We start from the raw sequence: 24,970 nt of genomic DNA on the forward strand, positions 1-24,970 counted from the left end.
AAAGGGCCGCGGGGACCGGCGGGGATGCGGTGAGAGCACCGGGACACGCACCGAGCGCGGGGATGCGCTCCGGAAACCCGCACTCACCGGGAGGACCCGCTGCGAGCACCGGGATGCGCTCCGAGCTCCGGCACACACCGGCGGCCCCGCAGCCCCGACCGGGGACCGGCACCGAGCCCCTGCACCCACGGGCGGCACCGACTCTGAGCCCCCCCGCACCCACGGGGGGCACCGGCTCCGAGCTCCGCACCCACGGGCAGGGGTGGGGGACACGGATGATGGCATGGGGGGCATCGGGGACACCTGGACACGCGGCTCGTTGCCCACCCCGGTACAGCTGCAGGGGAAACAGGCACAGCCGCCCGTGCCCTTCGTTTCGCGAGCCCAGCACGGCTCTTTCCCGGCTCTTTCCCGGTTCTGGCCCCGCCGGCGGAGCGAGGTTGGGGCTCAGCGCTCCCCGGGGCTGCTGGAGAGGGAGGTCCCCGTTGCTTCAGGCCGGGCAGGGAAGCTGAGCCGCTCCTGTGCCTCAGTTTCCCCTCTGTGAACACGACAGCGCTGCGCGGGGCTCGGGGCATCACGCACGGAGGGTGGGCTTCAAACCTTGCTCCTGCCCGCCCCATCCCGCACCCACGCGCCCCCAGCCCCGCAGGGACACCCCGCGTGGTGGTGGGGCAGATGCTGCGGGATTGGATCCCGGGACCGTATGGGGACCCCGCGGGCGTCCTGGTCCCCTCGGCTGCCGAGGATAACCGGCAGGAAAATTCCCGTTGGCGTTGCCATGGCTGCCCATCAGGATGCTCTTGCATCACGCCAGGTGCGGGGGTCGGTGCGGGGGGCTCCGGGCAGCGCTGCCGCCCGAGCGGGAGCGCGGGGGCGGGCGGGGGGGCAGCGCCAGTCGCTGAACACGGTTTGGAGCCGGTGACGTCTGCTCCGGCATCGCCGGGGGAGGAGAACGGGCGGCAGAGCGCGGGGCCGGCTCCGGGCAGCTCGGGGTCCCTGCCGGCCATGCGCCCCCCGGGCCGGCCGGGGGGCCCGCAGGGGGCCGGGGGGCTCCGCTGAGCCCCAGCCATGGGGCCGCGCCGGTGGCCGCTGTTCTGGGGCGTCCGCGCCCTGCTGTTCCACATCGCCGTCCTGACGGCGGGGCAGCGCCCGCAGGAGAGACCCCCGCGGCCGCCAGGATGGTCCCCGGGCCCCTCATCCTCGTGGGCGCCCACCCTGGAGCCGGGAGCGCCGGGGGACGCCGAGGGCGCGGCGGCGGCGCTGGCGTTCCTGCGGACGGGCGATGCTCAGCGCCTGGCACGGGCCAACTGCAGCGGGGGGGTCGCGGCGGGACCCCCCGGGCCGGGGCCGCCCCCGGCCCTGCGAGCCGCCCTCCGGGCCGCTCCCGAGGCGCTGGCACACGCCGCCAACTTCCTCAACATGCTCTTCCAGACCAACGACATCCGCGAGGCCAGCGTGGCCGAGGACGTGGAGTGGTACCAGGCGCTGGTCCGCAGCCTGGCCGAGGGGCACCCCTGGGTGCGCAGGGCGGTGCTGGCCCTCGACGCCCACCCGCTGGCCCCCAAGCCGCGGCTGATGCTCCAGGCCACCAAGGGGGACGGGCAGATCCTGCTGCAGGACGTCTCGGCCGCCGCCCCCAGCCTGGGCAACCTCAGCTGGGACAACGAGTGGTTCAACGCCCTCAAGTCCCAGCGGACCCCCGCGCTCCGCAAGCGTGTGCTCAGCAATGACCTGCGCAGCATGGAGACCCCCAAGTGGCAGCGGGGGGACAGCTACGTGGGCGACTCGAGCCACGTGAGGTGGTCGCCGCCGTTCCTGGAGTGCCGGGACGGCAGGTTCCTGCCCACCTGGGCGGTCACGCTCTCCTCTGCCTTCTACGGGCTCAAGCCAGACCTCAGCCCCGAGTTCAAGTAAGTAGAGCCCGGAGGGAGTGGGGAGGGATGTCAGGAGGGCTGGGAGGTGCCCCGTGTGTGTGCTGGGGGTGTCACCCTCGAGGGGTGGGTGTGTGTGCACCCCACGTGTGTATTTGCACAGAGGTGACCCCTTTGGTCTCCCTTGTGCTGCTCCCCTTGCACCCAGGCCACCCTGTCACGGCCTTGCTGGGGGTGGGTGATCCAGCTGGGACCCCTCCTGGGAGCCACCCTGGGTGGGGGGCACAGGGTGGGCACGGGGAGGGCCCACACGACCCCCATCCCTCTGCACAGGGGTGTCCTGAGGGTGGATGTGGAGCTGCGGGATGTGACCATTGACCAGTGTGCCAGCGGGCCGGGCTGGTTCTCAGACACGCATCGCTGTGACCTCAACAGCACCCAGGTACCCCCACCCCATCCCCACACCTGGCAGGGCTGGGGGACCCCCACACCCCATCCCTTCACCTGGCAGGACTGGGAGACCCCCACACCGAACCATGCCCGGGCTGCCCCTGCCCCATGTCCCTCCCTGCGGGCTGAGCTTTATCCTCTCCCGACCGACCCATCTGCTTCGTTCAGCTGCTCTCGCACCGCAGCGAGGGGTTTATTGTGCAAATCTTCCCTCCCCACCGCCAGCCACAGCGTGTGACCTGCCTGCTCCCTGCCCGGGCACCGCGGGCACGGGGCCTGGCAGCCAGTGGGCACACCGTCCTCCCAACCCCCCGTCCCCTCTGTTGGTGCCCACCCGGGCGAGCTGGTGATGCCTGAGCATTTCAGGGCTTGGCACAACCCACAGCACACCCAGCCAGGGCAAACCCCACATCCCCCCAGCTCTGCAGTCCCATCCCAATGACCAAAAGCTGTCCCCAAGTGGGAGAGGCGTCACCAGCTTCTGTTTCCTGCCAGCGGTGCCCTCTGGAGGGACAGGCTCTGTGCTGGGCATCCCTCCAGAACACAACAATGCCCAGCAGAGCTGCCAGCACGGCCCATTCAGGGCAGGATGCGGCCCAAGGGGATTAGGGAGCAGTGCCTGGCCTGGCACTGCCGTCATGGCTGGGCAGGATTAGGGCGCTCGGCTGCATTAGGTGTCCATTTAGGTTTTAGGGAGGGATTTGGGGCCAAGCTTTGGCTTTTAATTCTGAAATGTTTAACCACTGATTCCTCCCGAGCGTGGGGGAGGATGGTGTGGGGTCAGGTAGCCGTGAGCTGGGGGTGCTGGAGCCCCTGGGGCTGGGGGGCTGTGAGGATGGGGGAGCACACAGGCTGGGGGGTGAGCCCTTGCCCTCCCAACCATCTCAGCCTGTCTCCTTCAGTGTGTCCCCCAGGAGAGCCGCGGCTTCGTCCTCGGGCGGTACCTGTGCAGGTGCAAGCCGGGTTTTTACGGGGCCGGCGGAGTGGCCAGCGGTGCCTGGGCAGGTGGGTGCCATGCCCAGCCCCATTTCACCCAGTTTTACCCATGGATACAGCAGTGGGGGCCAGGGCTGGGGGGCTTTAGGAAGCCAGAATGTGTACCCTGGCACGGGAAGTGCCACCACGTGCTGGGACGTGGTGATTTCACCCGCCAGGTGAGGTGACTCGATGTTTCCACGTGGGTGCAGTGACTCCACCCAGCCCTCCCTGTGCCCCCACAGGTGCTGCAGGGCTGGACGGGGGGTCCCGCCTGGCGTGCTGGCCCTGCCGCCCGGGCTGTGCCACCTGTGAGGATGACAAGCCCTGCCTGATCCAGGAGGACCAGGTGCTGCGGGCGGCCGTGCTGTCGTGCCAGGCCTGCTGCATGCTGGCCATCTTCCTCAGCATGCTGGTCTCCTACCACTTCCGACGGAGCAAGGCAAGGTGTCCCCTGCTCCTCCCCTGACTGGCACCCCCTGCCCTGCTCCCCTCCTGCCCCAAGGTGTCCCCTGCTCCTCCCCTCCCCTGGCACCCCCTGCCCTGCTCTCCTCCTGCCCCAAAGTGTCCCCTGCTCCTTCCCCTCCCCTGGCACCCCCTGCCCTGTTCCTCTTCTGCCCCAAGGTGTCCCCTGCTTCTCCCCTCACTGTCACCCCCTGCCCTGCTTCCCCCCTGCCCCAAACCCTGCGGTCTCAGGGGGCTCTTGGAAGGGGATCATCCTGCCCTGGCTCCATCCCCTCCAAGCCCCAAACCCTGCAGTCTCGGGGGGGCTCTTGGAGGGGGATCATCCTGCCCTCCACTGTCACCCCCTGCCCTGCTCCCTTCCCACCCCAAACCCTACAGTCTCAGAGGGGGCTCTTGGAGGGGGATCATCCTCCCCTCCACTGGCACCCCCTGCCCTTCTCTCCTCCTGCCCCAAGGTGTCCCCTGCTCCTCCCCTCCACTGTCAACCCCTGCCCCACTCCCCTCCTGCCCCAAACCCTGCGGTCTCAGGGGGGTTCTTGGAGGGGCATCATCCTCCCCTCCACTGACACCCCCTGCCCTGCTCTTCTCCTGCCCCAAGGTGTCTCCTGCTTCTCCCCTCACTGTCACCCCCTGCCCTGCTCCCTTCCCACCCCAAACCCTGCAGTCTCAGAGGGGGCTCTTGGAGGGGCATCATCCTGCCCTGGCTCCATCCCCTCCAAGCACCAGCTCCTGTCTGCTCCCTCACTCCTCTGTCCCTGCAGAGGATCCGGGCATCAGGAATCATCCTCCTGGAGACCATTCTCTTCGGGTCCCTGCTCCTCTACTTCCCCGTGAGTATCCAGCTGTCCCTGGGGCTGAAACCCTCTGGGATTGAGTTTACAGGATGGAACTGCCCCAAGCAGGGCACGGGCACGACTCCACCTAATTGTTAATTTTGCTGGCACAGTCCCTGGGGGCTGCAGCATAAACCTTCTCAGAAAACCAAATCCCTTTTCTCCTGCTGGCTGTGGGAATTAATCCCTGCCCAAATCCCCTCTCCCTCCTGCACGAGCTGCGGCGGGTGCTGTAGGGTCAGTGGGGAGGGCTGGCCTGAAAGCAGGTGATTCCCGAGTCTCTGGCATCCCCATGCCATCCATGATCCCTCTCTCCCACCAATCCAGGTGTTCATCCTGTACTTCAAGCCGAGCATCTTCCGCTGCATCGTCCTGCGCTGGGTGCGGATGTTCGGCTTCGCCACCGTCTATGGCACCATCACCCTCAAGCTGTACAGGTACACAGAACGGGGGGCAGGGGGCTTGGGACCCCCGGAGTTGGGGGGGAACTGGGGGCTTGGGACCCCCATGGTGGGGCGGGTTTGGGTGTTCAGGATCCCTGTGGTGGTGAGTGGGGAGGGCTGGGGAATAAGGACTCCGGTAGCAAGGGGGTTTGGGTGCTCAGGACCCCCACAGTGGGGGGATTTGGGTGCTCAGGACCCCCACAGTGGGGAGGGCTGGGGAGTCAGGACCCCCACAGTGGGGAAGGCTGGGTGCTCAGGACCCCCACAGTGGAGAGGGCTGGGTGCTCAGGACCCCCACAATGGGGGGATTTGGGTGCTCAGGACCCCCACAGTGGGGAGGGCTGGGGGCTCAGGACCCCCACAGTGGAGAGTGCTGGGTGCTCAGGACCCCCACAATGGGGGGATTTGGGTGCTCAGGACCCCCGCAGTGGGGAGGGCTGGGTGCTCAGGACCCCCTCAGCGGGGGGATTTGGGTGCTCAGGACACCCACAGTGGGGAGGGCTGGGGGCTCAGGACCCCCGCAGTGGGGAGGGCTGGGGGCTCAGGACCCCCGCAGTGGGGAGGGCTGGGGAGTCAGGACCCCCACAGTGGGGAAGGCTGGGTGCTCAGGACCCCCACAGTGGAGAGTGCTGGGTGCTCAGGACCCCCACAATGGGGGGATTTGGGTGCTCAGGACCCCCGCAGTGGGGAGGGCTGGGGGCTCAGGACCCCCGCAGTGGGGAGGGCTGGGGGCTCAGGACCCCCACAGGGGGAGGGCTGGGGGCTCACCCCTGTGCCCCTCGCAGGGTGCTGAAGGTGTTCCTGTCCCGCACGGCCCAGCGCGCGCCCTACGTGTCGAGCGGGCGGGTGCTGAGGATGCTGGCGCCCATCCTGCTCCTGGTGCTGTGGTTCCTGGCTGCCTGGACCATCGGGATGCTGGAGAACATCAACAAGAACATCCCGCTGGTCATCCGCACCCAGACCACCCATGGGCTCCACTTCTACATCTGCGGCCACGACTGCTGGGACTACATGATGGTGATCGGTGAGACCACCCCCAGGGTGGCCCGGGGGTCCCACAGCCCCAGGATCACGTTCCATAAATGTGCCCTCTGGGGTTTTAATTTCCTTGCCCCATTTAATCCACCTGGAGGCTCCAAGGAGGGTTGGGGCACCTGAGCTGCCTCCTGCCCTCCCCTCTGAGCATCCCCAGATGGTACTGGGTGAATCACCTGGTGCAGGTGTTGAGTTCCAGTGGCCTTTGGAAAGGCTGTGCCAGGGGCTGCTCCAGACCCAGCATATTCCAGCAGCATCCAGGGTGAACGTGCCAGGCTGGATGCAGGGAGGTCCTGGTGGGCAGCAGCACCCACCCCGCAGCTCAGCACCCATAGGTGCCCCCTCAAAGCTGCTGAGGGCAGCAGGGTGGCAGGGCTGGGTGCTCAGCACCACTCCCTGCTCTCTCCCACAGCTGAGATGCTGTTCCTGCTGTGGGGCAGCTTCCTGTGCTACGCCACACGCGCCGTGCCCTCCGCCTTCCACGAGCCCCGCTACATGGGCATCGCCCTCCACAACGAGCTCATGATCTCCACTGCCTTCCATGTGGTCAGGTAGGACACGGGGCCAGGAGGGGCTGGGAACTGCCATTCCCATCCCTGGAGATCCTCAGGAAACATCCCCAGGCAGGCAGAAACTCTGGATCCCCAGGCAGGGGGAGGCTGTGGGGTTTAGAGGTGGGTTGGATGCCTTGGTGGGACCTGGTGCTGCCCTTCTTGCCCCTTCCAGGTTCATCATCGTCCCCTCCCTGCATCCTGACTGGACTCTGCTCCTCTTCTTCGCTCACACCCACGGCACCATCACCATGACCCTGGCCCTGCTCTTCATCCCCAAGGTACCGTGTCCCAGGAATGGCACTGGAGCTGGGAAGGGGCTGGAGCAGCAGGAGGGGCTGAGGGAGCTGGGGGGGCTCAACCCGGAGAAAAGGAGTCTCAGGGGGGACCTTCTTGCTCTCTGCAACTCCCTGACAGGAGGAGGGAGCTGGGGGGGAGTCAGGCCCTGCTCCAAGGGATTAAGGGACAAGACTAGGGGAAATGACCTCAAGTGGCACCAGAGAGGGTTTAACTTGGATTTTGGGGAGAATTTCTTAATAGAAAGGATTGTAAAGCCTTAGAATGGGCTGCCCAGGAAGGTGGTGGAATCAGCATCCCTGGAAGTGTTCAGAAACCCATGGATGTGGCATTTGGGGACATGGGCTAGTGGTGACATGGCAGTGCTGGGTTAATGGTTGGACTCAATGATCTTGGAGGGCTTTCCTAACCTTAAGGATTCCACAATTCCATGACTCTAAGGCTCAGCCCAGGGACTTGGGGAGCTGGGCTGGGGTCCCCTGGCCCATCAGGGACCCCTCAGTGACTCCCCTGTGGTGGCCCCCCCAGTTCCTGCACACGGGCTCTCCGCTGCGGGAGGAGATCACGGCCGAGGTGTACGAGGACGAGCTGGACATGCGGCGCTCGGGCTCCTGCCTGAACAGCAGCATCGCCTCCGCCTGGAGCGAGCACAGTCTCGACCCCGATGACATTCGGGTGGGTGGCACACTCAGGACCTTCTTTTGACGCTGGTTGTGCAGAGTAAGAGGTGCCTTTCGCAATCTTTTCCTGATGCAAAGCAGAGGGGAGGGAGAAGGGGGTGCAGGGTGTGACCCACCCCGGGTGGGCAAACCCTCCTTGGTTGGTCCCGGAGGGATGGGCAGCACGGGGTGTTTGGCCGCGGGAGCAGCATGGGGGGTTTAGGGGCTGCCCCAACCACAGCCTCCTCTGTACGTGCTCTCCTCTCTCCCCTCTCCCTGCCCTGCCGGCGCAGGAGGAGCTGAAGAAGCTGTACCGGCAGCTGGAGGTGCACAAGACGTGGCGCATGGCGGCCAACAACCCGCACCTGCCCCGGCGCCGCAGCTCCCGCCGCAGCCTGGCGCGCTCCATCCTCCGCCGCGGCACCGCCGACCTGCCCGACGGCTCCTCCTCCCGCCGCAGCAGCGCCGGGGACCGCGTGGGCACCACAGCACGACACGGCCCCTCGGCCAAGCGCGACACCGGCGGCGCCGGCTCCAGGATGCGGGATGAAGGATCCCGGCGCCGCTCCTCGGCCCTGCGCAAGTCCCGCAGCAGCAGCACCGAGGGACCCCCACGAGTGTCGCCCACCAACAGCATCCTCCTCCCCGAGGAGCCTTCGCCGGGGAGCTTGGACAGATCCGACAGCGACTCCCTGGACAGCGCCCCGCTCATGTGCAGGTCGGCCAGTGCCCAAAACCTGTCGGGGCACTGGCGGCAGCCCCCGGCCCGGGCACCCCTCCTGCAGAAGTCACACAGTGTCGTCAGTGGGGCGCGGGAGGAGGCCCTGCTCGCTGCCAGCCGAGCTGCCCGTGAGGAGTGGCACACCAGCAGGCAGCTGTCAGCTCCAGCCTCGGGGTACCCACCCAGCCACGGCCCCCCCAAGGACACCAGGAAGCCCAAAGGCCCTGCCAAGAGCTGCTCCCAGGAGGACACGTCCGCCCTGGGCGATGCCAAGGTGCAGAAACACGTCACCTACGCGCCCATCAAGAGTGTCAGCATGGACAGTGCCCACCCGCCCAGGAAGGTGCGGGTGGCTGTGAGGAAAACCCCCCCTGTGCCCCCCGTTCGCTACCAGAGCCTGGGGCGGCACTCGGTGCCAGCTGGGGAGTGCCTGGAGCCGGCAGAGCCACCCCCAGACCCCCCAGCACCGGTGGGAGAGACAGAGGGGACACCGGAGGGACACCCCGGGCACACGGACCCCGCGGTGGGGAAGGGTGGGCTGCAGGTCCCAGCGCCCATCTCGGCACAGGTCTGTCCCTGGGAGCTGATCCAGGACGAGATCCTGAGCAGGAAACAAAAAGCTGCCGAGGCAGCAGACTCAGGGACCCCCGGGGACACAGAGGCCACCACCCCCAGCCCCAGGGCACCCTCCCAGAAGACATTCCGGAGTCTGGGACTCGCCATCAAAGCCCTCAACCGCTCCAGGGGGAAGAGCATCCTCAAAGGAAAGAGGGAGAGCGAGGGGAGCCTCAGGAAGAGGGGCAGCAGCAGGAGAGAGAAGTCGAGCCTGGCAGAGGCTTCAGCCCTGTCTCTTGGGGGGATCAGCCAAGACCCCACTGCCAAGAGCCCCGAGGGGAGCAGGCAGAGGCCAGAGCCCCCCACCCGTGGGCACACAGTCCCCTGCCAGCAGAACAACAATGCTGCCACTCCTGGGGAAACCACGGGCTGGGGGGACAGTGGGACAGAAGGACAGTGGGACAGCCTGGCCCTGGGGACAGGTGGTGGGGACAAAGTGGCAGAGCAGCCCAGCACTCCCTGGGGGGATGTGGATGCTGGTGGGGGTCTGGAGCCCCCCTTGGGGGTGCATGAGGTCCCACCCAGCACTGGCCACCAAGGAGGAGCTGAACATCCCTGTGAAACCCTGGAGGTGGCCAGCAGGGGGAAAACAGCTCCTGGGGTGGAGATGGGGAAGGATGTTCCTGCAGTGGGTCCAGGGAAGGATGTTCCTGCAGTGGATCCAGGGAAGGATGTTCCTGCAGTGGATCCAGGGAAGGATATTCCTGCAGTGGGTCCAGGGAAGGATGTTCCTGCAGTGGGTCCAGGGAAGGATGTTCCTGCAGTGGGTCCAGGGAAGGATGTTCCTGCAGTGGATCCAGGGAAGGATGTTCCTGCAGTGGATCCAGGGAAGGATATTCCTGCAGTGGGTCCAGGGAAGGATGTTCCTGCAGTGGGTCCAGGGAAGGATGTTCCTGCAGTGGGCCCAGGGAAGGATGTTCCTGCAGTGGATCCAGGGAAGGATGTTCCTGCAGTGGATCCAGGGAAGGATATTCCTGCAGTGGGTCCAGGGAAGGATATTCCTGCAGTGGGTCCAGGGAAGGATGTTCCTGCAGTGGGTCCAGGGAAGGATGTTCCTGCAGTGGGTCCAGGGAAGGATGTTCCTGCAGTGGATCCAGGGAAGGATGTTCCTGCAGCAGATCCAGGGAAGGATATTCCTGCAGTGGGTCCAGGGAAGGATGTGCCTGCTGTGGATCCAGGGAAGGATGTTCCTGCAGTGGGTCCAGGGAAGGATGTTCCTGCAGCAGATCCAGGGAAGGATATTCCTGCAGGGGGTCCAGGGAAGGATATTCCTGCAGTCACACTGGAGGCAGGGACAGCTGAAGGGCTCCAGGGGACCAGCGGGTCCATCCAGCCCCAGGACCACTGGGAGAAGGAGCAGCCACCTGCAAAGCCCACCCCAAGCAGCCCCCACCCCTCCACCCCCCAGAGAGCAGCCAGGGAGAAGCCACAGGTTGGGGTTTGTCCCACGGGATCCCTGGGAATGCCAGTGGGAAGAGGAGCCTTGCTGCGCCAGGAGGCCATCGCTCCCCCTGAGGACAGTGGGATCCCCGAGGGGGAGGAGAGCCCGGCCAAGGCTCTGGAAAAGGTGAGCAGCCAGCCTGAACCTCTGGGTCCTGGGGAGACCCAGGAGCAGGGAAGGACTGTCAGAGCACAGATCTGCCCCTGGGACATGGAGGGGGCTCAGCCAGAGCAGGAGAAACAGGAAGGAGAGAGGGAGAGAATCAGACCAAAATCCCTGGGTGTGCCGAGCGGGAGCAGCCTGGCAGCAGCTGGGCAGCCCTGGGGCAGTGCCAGCACCAGGGAGGCTCCACCCAAAGCTGCTCCCAGGGGCTTGGAGCCTCCAGAAGTGCCCTCGAGGAGCCCAGCGAGTGCCCGGGCCTCGGTATGTCCCTGGGAGGCAGAGGGAGCTGAGGCTGATGCAGAGGTTTGCCCTTGGGAGAGGGGAATGGCCTTATCCAAAGCAGGAAAACCAGATGGTGGTGAAATTTCCCAAGGGCAAAGTGGGATTTCCCCACAGGCAGCAGCCCCAGGGCGAGTGGGAGGGCTGGCTCTGGCTGCAGACAAGGGGAGCAGCCAGAAGGGATCCCTCAGATCCGGAGAAGCTCTGGAGCAGCCCGGGATGGGGCTCCCAGCAAAACCCCCAGCTGTGCCCAAACCCTCATCCCAAGAAGCTGGAACCATCAGCAGCAGAAAGGCCACCATCTGTCCATGGGAAGTGAAGGATGAGCCGCTTCCTAAAACAGAAATCTGCCCCTGGGAAGAGGCTGCAGCTCCAGCAGGGAAGGAGAGGTTGAGTCAGGACACGCGTGGCACTTCCAAAGGGGAAGACAAACCAGGATCCAGAGGGCTGGAAGATCCCAAAGCAAAGCTGGCAGAGATGGGCAGCAGTCAGGCACAGCACAGGGACACCGGGATCTTTGCCAGGCTCGTTAGGAAAAGCCTGGAAAGCTCCAAAGCTGAGTCCAAGAAATCCCAGAGTGCAGAGAACATAAAGGAGGAGATCTGTCCCTGGGAGAGCCTGGGCATGGAGAAGCCCCCAGAACAACCTCCTGCCAGGAGCACAGCACTGCCCAAGTCACCTTCAGGGAAATCCCAGAGCACGGAGAGCCTGAAGGCAGAGATCTGTCCTTGGGAGGCTCAGGAGGGCAAATCCAGTGACAGAGCTGAAATCTGTCCTTGGGAAGGGGCTGAACCTGTTCTGCAGAGGGGAAGAGCTCCAGGGAAGGACAAACTCCCATCAAAAGAAGCCTCCAAACCTCTGGAGAAGGGAAGCAAAGACCGAGAGTCCATCTGTCCCTGGGAGAGCCTGGACATGGAACAGCCCCCAGTCAAACCCCAGGCTGGGGGCACAGAGCCTGCAAAGAAATCAGCAGAGATCTGTCCTTGGGAGTCTCAGGAGCTTCAATCCAGTGATAGAGCTGAAATCTGTCCCTGGGAAGGGGCTGAGCCTCCCTCCCATCAGTCCAAGGTCCCCAGTGGGGGCTCCAGGGGGGACAAGCACATCACACGCCAGGCAGCGCTGGCCAGTCCGGAGAGATCCCTGGGGAAGAGCGAGCGCCAGGCTGTGTGTCCCTGGGAGAGCCTGGGCACACAGGAACCCTCGGGAACATCCCAGGATGGGAGCACAGCACTGCCCAAATCCCCTGCAGGGAAATCCCAGAGCACGGAGAGCCTGAAGGCAGAGATCTGTCCTTGGGAGGCTCAGGAGGGCAAATCCAGTGACAAAGCTGAAATCTGTCCTTGGGAAGGGGCTGAAGCTCAGCTGGAGAAGGGAAGAGCTCCAGGGAAGGAGAGACTCCCATCAAAGGAAGCTTCCAAACCTCTGGAGAAGGGAAGCAAAGACCGAGAATCCGTCTGTCCCTGGGAGAGCCTGGACACGGAGCAGCCCTTGGCCAAACCCCAGGCTGGGGGCACAGAGCCTGCAAAGAAATCCCAGAGCACAGAGAGCATAAAGGCAGAGATCTGTCCTTGGGAGGCTCAGGAGCTCAAATCCAGTGACAGAGCTGAAATCTGTCCCTGGGAAGGGGCTGAGCCTGTTCTGGAGAAGGGAACAGTTCCAGGGAAGGACAAACTCCCATCAAAAGAAACAGATGCCTCCAAACCTGTGAAAAAGGGGAGCAAAGACCGAGAGTCCATCTGTCCCTGGGAGAGCGCAGACACGGAGCAGCCCCCAGTCAAACCCCAGGCTGGGGGCACAGAGCCTGCAAAGAAATCCCAGAGCACGGAGAGCCTGAAGGCAGAGATCTGTCCTTGGGAGTCTCAGGAGCTTCAATCCAGTGATAGAGCTGAAATCTGTCCCTGGGAAGGGGCTGAGCCTCCCTCCCATCAGTCCAAGGTCCCCAGTGGGGGCTCCAGGGGGGACAAGCGCATCACACGCCAGGCAGCGCTGGCCAGTCCGGAGAGATCCCTGGGGAAGAGCGAGCGCCAGGCTGTGTGTCCCTGGGAGAGCCTGGGCACACAGGAACCCTCGGGAACATCCCAGGATGGGAGCACAGCACTGCCCAAATCCCCTTCAGGGAAATCCCAGAGCACAGAGAGCCTGAAGGCAGAGATCTGTCCTTGGGAGGCTCAGGAGGGCAAATCCAGTGACAAAGCTGAAATCTGTCCTTGGGAAGGGGCTGAAGCTCAGCTGGAGAAGGGAAGAGCTCCAGGGAAGGAGAGACTCCCATCAAAGGAAGCTTCCAAACCTCTGGAGAAGGAATGCAAAGACCGAGAGTCCATCTGCCCCTGGGAGAGCCTGGGCACAGAGAACCCCCCAGAACAACCTCCTGCCAGGAGCACAGCACTGCTCAAATCCCCTTCAGGGAAATCCCAGAGCACGGAGAGCCTGAAGGCAGAGATCTGTCCTTGGGAGGCTCAGGAGGGCAAATCCAGTGATAGAGCTGAAATCTGTCCTTGGGAAGGGGCTGAGCCTCTTCTGGAGAAGGGAAGAGCTCCAGGGAAGGACAAACTCCCATCAAAAGAAACAGATGCCTCCAAACCTTTGAACAAGGGGAGCAAAGACCGAGAGTCCATCTGTCCCTGGGAGAGCCTGGACACAGAGCAGCCCTTGGCCAAACCCCAGGCTGGGGGCACAGAGCCTGCAAAGAAATCCCAGAGCACAGAGAGCATAAAGGCAGAGATCTGTCCTTGGGAGGCTCAGGAGGGCAAATCCAGTGACAGAGCTGAAATCTGTCCTTGGGAAGGGGCTGAACCTGTTCTGGAGAAGGGAAGAGCTCCAGGAAAGGACAAACTCCCACCAAAAGAAGTGTCCACCTCTAAACCTCAGGAGAAGGGGAGCAAAGACCGAGAGTCCATCTGTCCCTGGGAGAGCCTGGACACGGAGCAGCCCTTGGCTAAACCCCAGGCTGGGGGCACAGAGCCTGCAAAGAAATCCCAGAGCACAGAGAGTCTGAAGGCAGAGATCTGTCCTTGGGAGGCTCAGGAGGGCAAATCCAGTGATAGAGCTGAAATCTGCCCTTGGGAAGGGGCTGAAGCTCAGTGGGAGAAGGGAAGGGCTCAGGGGAAGGACAAACTCCCATCAAAAGAAGCCTCCAAACCTGTGGAGAAGGGGAGCAAAGACCGAGAGTCCATCTGTCCCTGGGAGAGCCTGGACATGGAACAGCCCCCAGTCAAACCCCAGGATGGGGGCACAGAGCCTGCAAAGAAATCCCAGAGCACGGAGAGCCTGAAGGCAGAGATCTGTCCTTGGGAGTCTCAGGAGCTTCAATCCAGTGATAGAGCTGAAATCTGTCCCTGGGAAGGGGCTGAGCCTGTGCTGGAGAAAGGAGCAGCCCCAGGGAAGGAGAGACTCCCAAAGCTGGTGGCAGGAACCAGTGCTGGGTCTCCAACAGCCCTGCTGAAGAAATCCAAGGGCAGTTCTGATGGGGAACCCAAGCACAAGCCCCTGTGCAGGATCCTGCCTGGCATCCAGCCCCCTCAGAGCAGCAGCTCCAGCCCCAGCACTGGCCTGGCCCAGGTGTGGGCCTGGGAGGCAGAGGAGGCTCCATCAGCACCTGCCAAGCCCAGCACAGACACCAGGAAAACCTCTGAGGTGTGTCCATGGGAGGAGGAAGGTGTGGATCCCCCCCCAGCCCCCACGGGCAGGGCAGAGCTGGGTGAGAGGGGAACCCAGTCCGAGGTGTGCCCCTGGGAGCAGCAACAGCCCCATCCATAAATCCAGGTGGCTTTCAGGAAGGGAAGGAAAGGCTGGAACTGCTCCCACTGCACAGCCACCGTGCTCAGTGTGAGGTGTGTGGTGGCCCAAGCCCACCCTGCTGTGTAACCACGTGTAAATACAGTGAATAAACAGTGTTGGTACAGAGTGTGCACTCAGGGGCTCATTCCTGGGGCTGGGGAAGAGCTGAGATACCCCCAGGAAGAGGCTGTGCAGGAAACCCAGGAATGGAGGGTTGGAGAGGGGAGATGGGGAGCCACACACTGCTCGAGTACAAGGAAAGGCCATTCTCCCCCAGAAGCCAGACATTCCACACAGAAAAACCCTTTTCCTTCAGAGCCAGGGCTGGAGAACCTCACAGGAACCCATCCTGGTTTGGGTTCGAAGGGATCTTAAAGCCCATCCAGTGCCACCCCCTGCCATGGGCAGGGACACCTCCCACTGTCCCAGTTGTTCCAACCTGCCCTTGGACACTCCCAGGGATGGAGCAGCTTCTCTGGGCACCTGTGCCAGGGCCTGCCCACCCTCCCAGGGAAGGAATTCCTTCCCAGAATCCCATCCAACCCTGCCCTCTGGCAGTGGGAAGCCATTCCCTTTGTCCTGTCCCTCCATCCTTTGTGAAAAGTCTCTTTCCATCTTTCCTGCAGCTCCTTCAAGGCCACATTTAGGTCACTGAATTTTCCCTTTTCCAGGCTGAACAACCCCAATTCTCTCACCCTTGTGCAGGTCTGGGTTGAGGAGTCACATCCCCCCACCTGTCCCAGCACACACAACCAGCAGCTCCCAGAGTTATTTTTGCTCCTGGCTCAGCTCCCACACTCCAAGAGCTCTCTCTGAGTGTCTCCTGAGCCAGGCAGAGGCAGAGGCTCCATATAGAAAGTTCTCTCAGGAACAGATTGTGACACCCTTCTGACTTCCAAAAGAGATGAAAGGGATTCCATTGCTGGCTCCTCTCCTGGCACAGCATAAAGATGATGTTCTGCCCTTTCAAAAGAACATCATTCACAAGAAACATTGAATACTCTGTGGGTTTTTTTACAGCTCTGCAAATTCTCTTTTCAAGGCAGAAATAAAACCACCCTGAACTCTCAAGGATGAAATAAAAATGCTCTGGAAATGGCTGAGTTAAAAAGTAAGACAAGGCTGAAGAAGAAATGCTTTGTTATTGGGGGGCTGGTGAGTGATTTGCTCTGTGAGAAGGAAATGGGACTTGGCTGAGCAGAACAGAGCAGGAATAAGGAGCCTCACTGGTTTATTCCCAGCCCTGGAAAAAGGTAACCTCTGGGTATGTTTTCCCAATCCTGCAGAACCAGGCACTGATGCAGGTGCCACCATGTCCACAGGATGGTGCCAGTCCCTCAGTGACAACACAAGGTCTGTCACAAACACCAAACCCCCCAGCGCTGGCAGAGGTGCCTTGCAAGGACTGGAAATTAAATTAAATTAAATTAAATTGACTTCTTGGTGCTGCCTCAGCCCCTTGGGGAAACTCCCACGAGTCCAGTCCCCCTCCCCAGACTTTGGTTTGAAGTGTTCTTGCTGCTTTGCACTGGTTTTTGTTTTAAAAAAGAAGTTTGGGAATCAGTAGAGAGGGAGAGAGGATGAGAAAACAACCTGGCAACAGCTACTGGTGGAAATTTTAATGAATGACCAGCAGGTCTGGGACACTTCCCATGGAAGTGACAAACATCCCATGTCTGGACACACTTCCAAGGGCTCTCACAAGGAGGTCCAGGACAGAGGTTGGGCTGAGAATGGCCCTGAGGACAAACACAGAGAGGCTGAAGCTGCAGAACACAAAGTCTACTTGGACAGAGTAAAGCTCTTCCCAGAGCCCACCCAAATCCCCCTCCCAAGCCCCTCTCACTCCTTCAGGGACAAATTTGGAGTGACTGGAGTCCATTCTGAAGCCACTTTGGTTGTTGGATGTCCACAGGGAAGGCACAGCCACGTCCAAGCTGCTGCCTCCACACACATTCCCAGTTCTCCCAGTTCTCCCAGTTCTCCCTGCCAGGCTGTGTCACTGCTGTCCCTTCCTGGGATCCAGAACTTGCTACTTCACTTCTTCATATTCCTGTGAGGGGTCCGGGGTTGGGCCAGGAATCATCACCGTCTGCAAGAGCAGGGAACAGGGTCAGCAGGAGACAGAGCAGCTCTGAACTGCTGCCCTGGGGATTCTCCATGTCACAGAGAGGAGGGAAGGGGAGAAGAGGCTTCTGGAAAGGGAAAGGAGGGGATTGGATGGAGGCAGCACAAGGAAAACACAAAGGGGGAACAGGGTGGGATGACAGACCGTGTACAACAGTGGAATTCTCATCTCCTTTGTCTCTGGGATCTATTTTTAATAACTCAGGAAGACAGAGCACCTGCAGCACTTTATCAGGTCAGGCACAGGGAGAAATAACTCCCTGAATTATCCCCTGGCTGCCCTCAGCCTGTTCCAGCTGCTCCAGGTGACAATGCCAGGCAATAAACAGCCCTGCCCATGGGTTAACCCACCACCTTCCCCTCCTCACTGTGAGCTCAGCTTTGTCCATTTCTAACCAGGAATCTGCATTTCCCAGCCATGCTGGTGCCTTTTCCTGGAGCCATTACCTTGATGATGGGATCCTTTGGAGGGGCCCAGGCTGGAATGATCTTCCCGTGCATCCTCCACGAGCCATAGGGGTTCACCAGGTACCTCTCAAACACCACATACTCCAGAACATCCCTGGGCACCTGCTCCCCACCATACATCAGCCTCCCAAAGCGGTCATAGATTGCCAAAATCTGCCAAAAGAGACAAAAAACAGGTTGGACAGGGTGGCTGCAGAGAGGACTGGAGGAGCCTGAGGGATCCTGCCAAGCCCAGCTCAGCTCCAGGGTGGCTGCAGGGAGGGCAGGATGAGCCTGAGGGATCCAGCCCAGCCCCTGGGTCACTGCAGGGAGGGCAGGATGAGCCTGAGGGATCCTGCCAAGCCCAGCTCAGCCCAGGGTGGCTGCAGGGAGGGCAGGATGAGCCTGAAGGATCCTGCCAAGCCCAGCTCAGCTCCAGGGTGGCTGCAGGGAGGGCAGGATGAGCCTGAAGGATCCTGCCAGGCCCAGCCCAGCCCTGGGTGGCTGCAGGGAGGGCAGGACGAGCCTGAGGGATCCTGCCAGTCCCACCCCACCCCAGGGTGGCTGCAGGGAGGGCAGGATGAGCCTGAGGGATCCAGCCCAGCCCCAGGGTGGCTGCAGAGAGGACTGGATGAGCCTGAGGGATCCTGCCAGGCCCAGCCCAGCCCCAGGGTGGCTGCAGAGAAGACTGGATGAGCCTGAAGGATCCTGCCCAGCCCAGGGTGGCTGCAGGGAGGGCAGGATGAGCCTGAGGGATCCTGCCCAGCCCAGCCCAGCCCAGGGTGGCTGCAGGGAGGGCAGGATGAGCCTGAGGGATCCAGCCCAGCCCCAGGGTGGCTGCAGAGAGGACTGGATGAGCCTGAGGGATCCTGCCAAGCCCAGCCCAGCCCTGGGTGGCTGCAGAGAGAGCAGGATGAGCCTGAAGGATCCTGCCAGGCCCAGCCCAGCCCCAGGGTGGCTGCAGGGAGGGCAGGATGAGCCTGAAGGATCCTGCCCAGCCCAGGGTGGCTGCAGGGAGGGCAGGGCAGAGCCTGAAGGATCCTGCCAAGCCCAGCCCAGCCCTGGGTGGCTGCAGGGAGGGCAGGACGAGCCTGAGGGATCCTGCCAGTCCCACCCCACCCCAGGGTGGCTGCAGAGAGGACTGGATGAGCCTGAGGGATCCTGCCCAGCCCAGCTCAGCCCAGGGTGGCTGCAGGGAGGGCAGGATGAGCCTGAGGGATCCTGCACAGCCCAGCCCAGCCCAGCCCTGGGTGACTGCAGAGAGGACTGGAGGAGCCTGAAGGATCCTGCCAGGCCCAGCCCAGCCCAGGGTGACTGCAGAGAGGACTGGATGAGCCTGAGGGATCCTGCCCAGCCCAGCTCAGCCCAGGGTGGCTGCAGGGAGGGCAAGATGAGCCTGAGGGATCCTGCCCAGCCCAGCCCAGCCCTGGGTGACTGCAGAGAGGACTGGAGGAGCCTGAAGGATCCTGCCAGGCCCAGCCCAGCCCCAGGGTGGCTGCAGAGAGGACTGGAGGAGCCTGAGGGATCCTGCCAGGCCCAGCCCAGCCCTGGGTGACTGCAGGGAGGGCAGGATGAGCCTCAGGGATCCAGCCCAGCCCAGGGTGGCTGCAGAGAGGACTGGATGAGCCTGAGGGATCCTGCCAAGCCCAGCTCAGCCCAGGGTGGCTGCAGGGACAGCAGGATGAGCCTGAGGGATCCAGCCCAGCCCCTGGGTCACTGCAGGGAGGGCAGGATGAGCCTGAAGGATCCTGCCAAGCCCAGCTCAGCTCCAGGGTGGCTGCAGGGAAGGCAGGATGAGCCTGAAGGATCCTGCCAGGCCCAGCCCAGCCCTGGGTGGCTGCAGGGAGGGCAGGATGAGCCTGAGGGATCCTGCCAGGCCCAGCTCAGCTCCAAGGTGGCTGCAGGGAGGGCAGGATGAGCCTGAGGGATCCAGCCCAGCCCCTGGGTGGCTGCAGGGAGGGCAGGATGAGCCTGAAGGATCCTGCCAAGCCCAGCCCAGCCCCAGGGTGGCTGCAGAGAGGACTGGATGAGCCTGAAGGATCCTGCCCAGCCCAGGGTGGCTGCAGGGAGGGCAGGGCAGAGCCTGAAGGATCTTGCCAAGCCCAGCCCAGCCCTGGGTGGCTGCAGGGAGGACTGGATGAGCCTGAGGGATCCTGCCAGTCCCAGCCCACCCCAGGGTGGCTGCAGGGAGGGCAGGATGAGCCTGAGGGATCCTGCCAGTCCCACCCCACCCCAGGGTGGCTGCAGGGAGGGCAGGATGAGCCTGAAGGATCCTGCCAGTCCCAGCCCAGCCCAGGGTGGCTGCAGGGAGGGCAGGATGAGCCTGAGGGATCCTGCCAGTCCCACCCCACCCCAGGGTGGCTGCAGAGAGGACTGGATGAGCCTGAGGGATCCTGCCAGGCCCAGCCCAGCCCAGGGTGGCTGCAGGGAGGGCAGGGCCCAGGCCAGGCCGTACCTGCCGCGTGTGCATCCGCACCGTCACCTGCCCGTAGAGGTTCCCGCGGCTGACGAGGCTGTCACAGCGCACATGGACCACCCTGGGCGGCTCCAGGGACTCCACAAAGCTCCACCGGATGGTCTTGTACCTGTTCCCACGCACCATTTCCTACCAAGGATAGAAAACAAGCAGCAGTTCAGCTCAGAGGAGGACAGGACAAGCAAAGTGCTGCACACAACAGTGTTTTGATTGTTGGCTGTTGTTGGATTGGGGTTTTCCCTCCCAGCTCTTTGGTGTGTCCAGAGAAAATGAGGCATTGTCAGTTTTAGAGAGGTTTAAAAATCCATGGATGATATCCAGAAAAAATGAGGCAGGTGATTAAATTCAGAGAGCTCTGTGAGCAGGGACAGGACTCAGGGAACAGCTGGAGCTGTGTCAGGAAGGTTTGGATGGGATTTAGGGAACAGGCTCTTCCCCCAGAGGGTGGTGGGATTATTGGGGTGTCTGTGCAGGGCCAGAGGTGGGACTGGATGACCTTTCTGGGTCTCTCCCAGTTCAGCATGTTCTGGGATCTCAAGCTGGGTGGGATCAGGTGGGCTCTCAGGGAAAGGCTCTTCCCCCAGAGGGAAGTGGGCACAGCCCCAAGGCTGCCAGAGCTCCAGGAGTGTTTGGACAATGCCCTGAGGGACAGGGTGGGATTGTTGGGGTGTCTGTGCAGGGCCACGGGTGGGACTGGACGACCTTTCTGGGTCCCTCCCAGTTCAGCATGTTCTGGGATCTCAAGCTGGGTGGGATCAGGTGGGATCTCAGGGAAAGGCTCTTCCCCCAGAGGGTGGTGGGCACTGACCAGGCTCCCCAGGGCAGTGGGCACAGCCCCAAGGCTGCCAGAGCTCCAGGAGGGTTTGGACAATGCCCTGAGGGACAGGGTGGGATTGTTGGGGTGTCTGTGCAGGACTTTGATCCTTTTGAGTCCCTTCCCACTCAGAACATTCCATGATATCCAGACACTCACAGGGTAGCAGCGTTCGGTCACCAGGGAGTGAAGTTTCTGCTTGTTGAAACTGCAAAGCAAACACACCCAAGTGAATACAACAAAGAGGTTTCCTCACAAATTCCTGCTTTTCCAGGAGGCACAGAAGCTCCAGGCAGAACAGGAAAAGCAAAATTCTCAGCTGTGAAAAGTGAAATGGAATCAGGACAGGAATGTGAGCTGAGCTGATGCAACTGCAGGGAAAGGCACAGGAATGTGGGAGCCAGTTCTGACCTCAATGTTTTATTGGGGGTTGGAACTGGAACCAGGAGAGATGCAGGTCTGAAATCTGTTACTGGAAAGCAGAGCCAACCATTTCATGGGCTGGAAAAGACCTTGAAGATCATCCAGTCCCACTCCTGCCATGGGCAGGGACACCTCCCACCAGCCCAGGCTGCTCCAAGCCCTGTCCAACCTGGCCTGGGACACTCCCAGGGATGGGGCAGCCACCCTGGGAAACCCTGAATTCCTCCTTGTCTTTCCAATCCCAGGAGGCTGGAACTGGACGAGCTTCAAGCTCCCTCCCAACCCAAACCATTCCATGATTCCATGGAAACCAGAGCATCTCAACAAACAGAAGCAGGGTCAGGGAAGGGTCTCACTTTGCCAGGCAATTGTGAGCTTCAATAAATATCTCCTGAGCCTTTTCTGGGAAGGTTTTGGTGCTGAAATCCGGGTCGTGATCTTTGATCTTCCGCAGGCTGGAAAGACAGGAAGAGGAGAGAAGGAACAGATTGGAGCTGTCCTGGGTGTGTTGGATGATGGCAGTGATCCCACAGAACTGTCCTGAGTGTTTGGATGATCCAAATGATCCCACAGAACTGTCCTTTGTGTTTGGATGATCAAAATGATCCCACAGAACTGTCCTGTGCATTCTGGAGGATCCAAATGATCCCACAGAACTGTCCTGAGTGTGCTGGATGATTCAAATGATCCCACAGAACTGTCCTGTGGGTGTTGGATGATCCAAATGATCTGATCCCACAGAACTGTCCTGAGTGTGTTGGATGATCCAAATGATCCCACACAGAACTGTCCTGACTGTGTTGGATGATTCAAATGATCCCACAGAACTATCCTGTGTGTGTTGGATGATCCAAATGATCCCACAGAACTGTCCTGAGTGTGCTGGATGATCCAAATGATCCCACAGAACTGTCCTGTGGGTGTTGGATGATCCAAATGATCTGATCCCACAGAACTGTCCTGAGTGTGTTGGATGATCCAAATGATCCCACACAGAACTGTCCTGAGTGTTTGGATGATCCAAATGATCCCACAGAACTGTCCTGAGTGTGCTGGATGATCCAAATGATTCCACAGAACTGTCCTGAGTGTGTTGGATGATCCAAATGATCCCACAGAACTGTCCTTTGTGTTTGGATGATCCAAATGATCCCACACAGAACTGTCCTGAGTGTGTTGGATGATCCAAATGATCCCACAGAACTGTCCTGAGTGTTTTGGATGATCCAAATGATCCCACAGAACTGTCCTTTGTGTTTGGATGATCCAAATGATCCCACAGAACTGTCCTGAGTGTTTTGGATGATCCAAATGATTCCACAGAACTGTCCTTTGTGTTTGGATGATCCAAATGATCCCACACAGAACTGTCCTGACTGTGTTGGATGATCCAAATGATCCCACACAGAACTGTCCTGTGTGTGTTGGATGATCCAAATGATCCCACAGAACTGTCCTGTGTGTGTTGGATGATCCAAATGATCCCACAGAACTGTCCTGAGTGTGTTGGATGATCCAAATGATCCCACACAGAACTGTCCTGTGCATTCTGGATGATCCAAATGATCCCACACAGAACTGTCCTGTGCATTCTGGATGATCCAAATGATCCCACACAGAACTGTCCTGAGTGTGTTGGATGATCCAAATGATCCCACACAGTTCAAGCCCAACTTCCACCAAGGAATAACTGAGAACTGGAGATTCCCCACTAACACAAAACCTTTTGGTGCTTCTAAACCAGACAGATCCACAGAATCCTCAAGAAAATGAGGGCACAGCATGTCCACTCCCCCCAGGAGAGGTGCCCTGTGTTCCTTCTCACACCTGGGACTTCTGGGGAAGTGGAAACACGACGACAATGGAAGAAACAGGCAGGAAACAACCCCCTAATTCCCCTTCTAGGTGAGATATTGGGGATCTCTCAAGGCAGAAGACACCAGCTGTGCCACAGACCAGCCAGCAAAGCTCCTGCAGCACAGAATGGAGTTCATGGATGAATTAACAGCAGGGACTTACGCCAGCTGGGAGGCTGCTGTCTGCTTCACCTGCTGCAGCTTCTGCTTCAGCCCATCCTTGGACAGGGAGCTCAGGCGGGCGTCGCCCTCGGGAGGCACGTAGGGATCGATGATGTCCCCTGGGAGAGGGGAAAGGGCAGGAGAGGCTCAGGAGCAGCCAAATCAGGGGGGCACAGAACCCACAGGGCTGCTGAGGGGTGTGAGGGGAAAGAGCAGCAGGCAGGGAGTCGCTGGGCTGAGCTCTTGGCAGCCCACACAGCCCGGGAAGGAGGGGCAGCCCCAGCCAGCAGCAGGGATGGGGAAGGCACTGCCCCCAAATGGGTCTGCACAGGTGGGATCCCACCTGGAAGTGCCTCCAGCCCTGGGGGCAGCACAGAAGGACATGGAGCTGCTGGAGAGAGTCCAGGGGAGGCACCAGGATGGGCAGAGGATGGAGCAGCTCTGCTGGGAGGGAAGGCTGGAGAGTTGGGATTGTTCAGCCTGGAGAAGAGAAGGCTCTGGGGTGACCTAATTGTGGCCTTCCAGGAGCTGAAGGGAACTGAGGGAAGATGGAGAGAGGCTGTTCTACAAGGGACTGGAGTGACAGCACAAGGGGAATGGCTCCAAACTGACAGGGCAGGGTTGGGTGGGATACTGGGAAGGAATTCCTGGCTGGGAGGGTGGGCAGGCCCTGGCACAGGGTGGGCAGAGAAGCTGTGGCTGCCCCAGGCCTGGGAGTGTCCAAGGCCAGGTTGGAGCAAGCTGGGACAGTGGAAGGTGTCCCTGGGTGGAACTGGATGAGCTTTAAGGTCCTTCCAACGCCAGCCAGCCTGGGATTCTCTAATTCCACACACAAAGGGGCCAGCAGGTGCAGGGGTCGGGCAGGACAGCAGAGTGGGAGGCTGGGTGAGATTCCAGCTCCTCGTTCCCCCTCTGTGGCCCCAGAGCTGCTGCTGCCCCACCTGTGGAGGCCAAGTAGAAGGTCCTTTCGACGTGTTCCTCAGCCGCGATGGGGATCATGGCCCGGAGCCGCCGCTCCTTCTGCGCCGGGCTCAGCTCCCGCGCCCACTCGGGCACCGCGTGGCTCCTCCTCTTCTTCTTCCTCATCCTCACCTGCAGCACCAGGCAGGGTGGGGCAGCCACGGGGCGCAGCAGGGAGCCCACGGCCTGAGGACACAAACAGCACCAACCCGCCATTTAACGCCGCTCACACCTCCCACCCGTGCCACGGCCCTGAGTGCGCCAAGCCGCTCTCCCCGCACCTCCCCGGGGGTCCCGCAGCCCCCCGGCCCGCTCCGCCCGGTCCCACCTGCCCGAGCAGCCGCGTCCCCCTCAGCCCCATCGCCGCCGCCATGGCGGCCGCCATGTTGCCGCCGCGGGGAATGCCGGGACGGGCAGGCGGGACCAATGGGGAGGCGCCTCGCGCGAGCGCGCGGAGGGGAGGGCGTGGCCTCTGCGGGAGGGGGCGTGGCCTGAGCGCGAGCGCGCGCGCCGCGGCAGCAGCGAGTGGAAAATTCCATCGGCTGCGGAGCCGCGGGGGGGCGGGGCCAGGGGGAGGCTCCGCCCACACACTCACCACGCGGACACCACACCCCGCACACCCCCCCCCCGGAGGGTGCAATGGGGGCTCCCGCCGTGCCCCGTGGCGCAGTGCGGGGGGCTCGGGAACTGCCAAAAGGGGGGGGATTGTTCTGCCCGAGACCCCCACCCTGGGCCATGCTGGGGGTGCAGGGGGGCTCGGAGCCCCCCTTGGACCTGCAGAGCCCTCACAGAGCTCCCCCAGACCTTCAGAGCTCCCCCAGATCTACAGAAGCCCCCCCAGTCTTCAGAATTCCTCCAGACTTGCAGAGCCCCCCCAGATCTCCAGAAGCCCCCCCAGATATGCAGAGCTCTCCCATATCTTAAGAGCTCCTCCAGGCCTGCAGAGCCCCCCCAGATCTTCAGAAGCCCCCCCAGACCTGCAGAGCCCCCCCAGATCTTCAGAAGCCCCTCCAGACCTGCAGAGCCCCCCCCAGTCCTGCAGGGCTTCCCCAGATCTTTAGAGCCCCCCCAGGCCTTCAGAAGCACCCCCAGACCTGCAAAGCCCCCTCAGACTGGCAGAGCTTCCCCAGA

General features: G+C 61.8%; 2 protein-coding genes across 2 annotated transcripts; one reads left to right on the forward strand and one right to left on the reverse strand.

Annotated features, from left to right (window-relative positions):
* The first annotated feature begins 953 nt into the window (after positions 1–953).
* GPR179 (G protein-coupled receptor 179) lies at positions 954–14,831 on the forward strand. Its single transcript, XM_071577486.1, has 12 exons — positions 954–1,910; positions 2,205–2,313; positions 3,224–3,326; positions 3,542–3,738; positions 4,523–4,591; positions 4,922–5,031; positions 5,823–6,061; positions 6,485–6,623; positions 6,799–6,904; positions 7,449–7,595; positions 7,873–9,543; positions 10,180–14,831. Exons 1-12 carry the CDS (start codon positions 1,069–1,071, stop codon positions 14,551–14,553), a joined length of 8,106 nt encoding a protein of 2,701 aa, XP_071433587.1. The 5' UTR covers positions 954–1,068; the 3' UTR covers positions 14,554–14,831.
* A 1,341-nt stretch (positions 14,832–16,172) lies between these two features.
* MRPL45 (mitochondrial ribosomal protein L45) lies at positions 16,173–24,277 on the reverse strand. The gene is made up of 8 exons (XM_071577404.1): positions 24,168–24,277; positions 23,821–24,025; positions 22,881–22,998; positions 21,218–21,316; positions 20,598–20,646; positions 19,604–19,753; positions 17,149–17,322; positions 16,173–16,666 (listed from the first exon to the last, which is right to left on the reverse strand). Exons 1-8 carry the CDS (start codon positions 24,222–24,224, stop codon positions 16,607–16,609), a joined length of 912 nt encoding a protein of 303 aa, XP_071433505.1. The 5' UTR covers positions 24,225–24,277; the 3' UTR covers positions 16,173–16,606.
* Between the last annotated feature and the right edge of the window lie 693 nt (positions 24,278–24,970).

This window comes from Pithys albifrons, chromosome 25 (assembly GCF_047495875.1).
Source record: "Pithys albifrons albifrons isolate INPA30051 chromosome 25, PitAlb_v1, whole genome shotgun sequence".
NCBI classification, from domain to species: domain Eukaryota; kingdom Metazoa; phylum Chordata; class Aves; order Passeriformes; family Thamnophilidae; genus Pithys; species Pithys albifrons.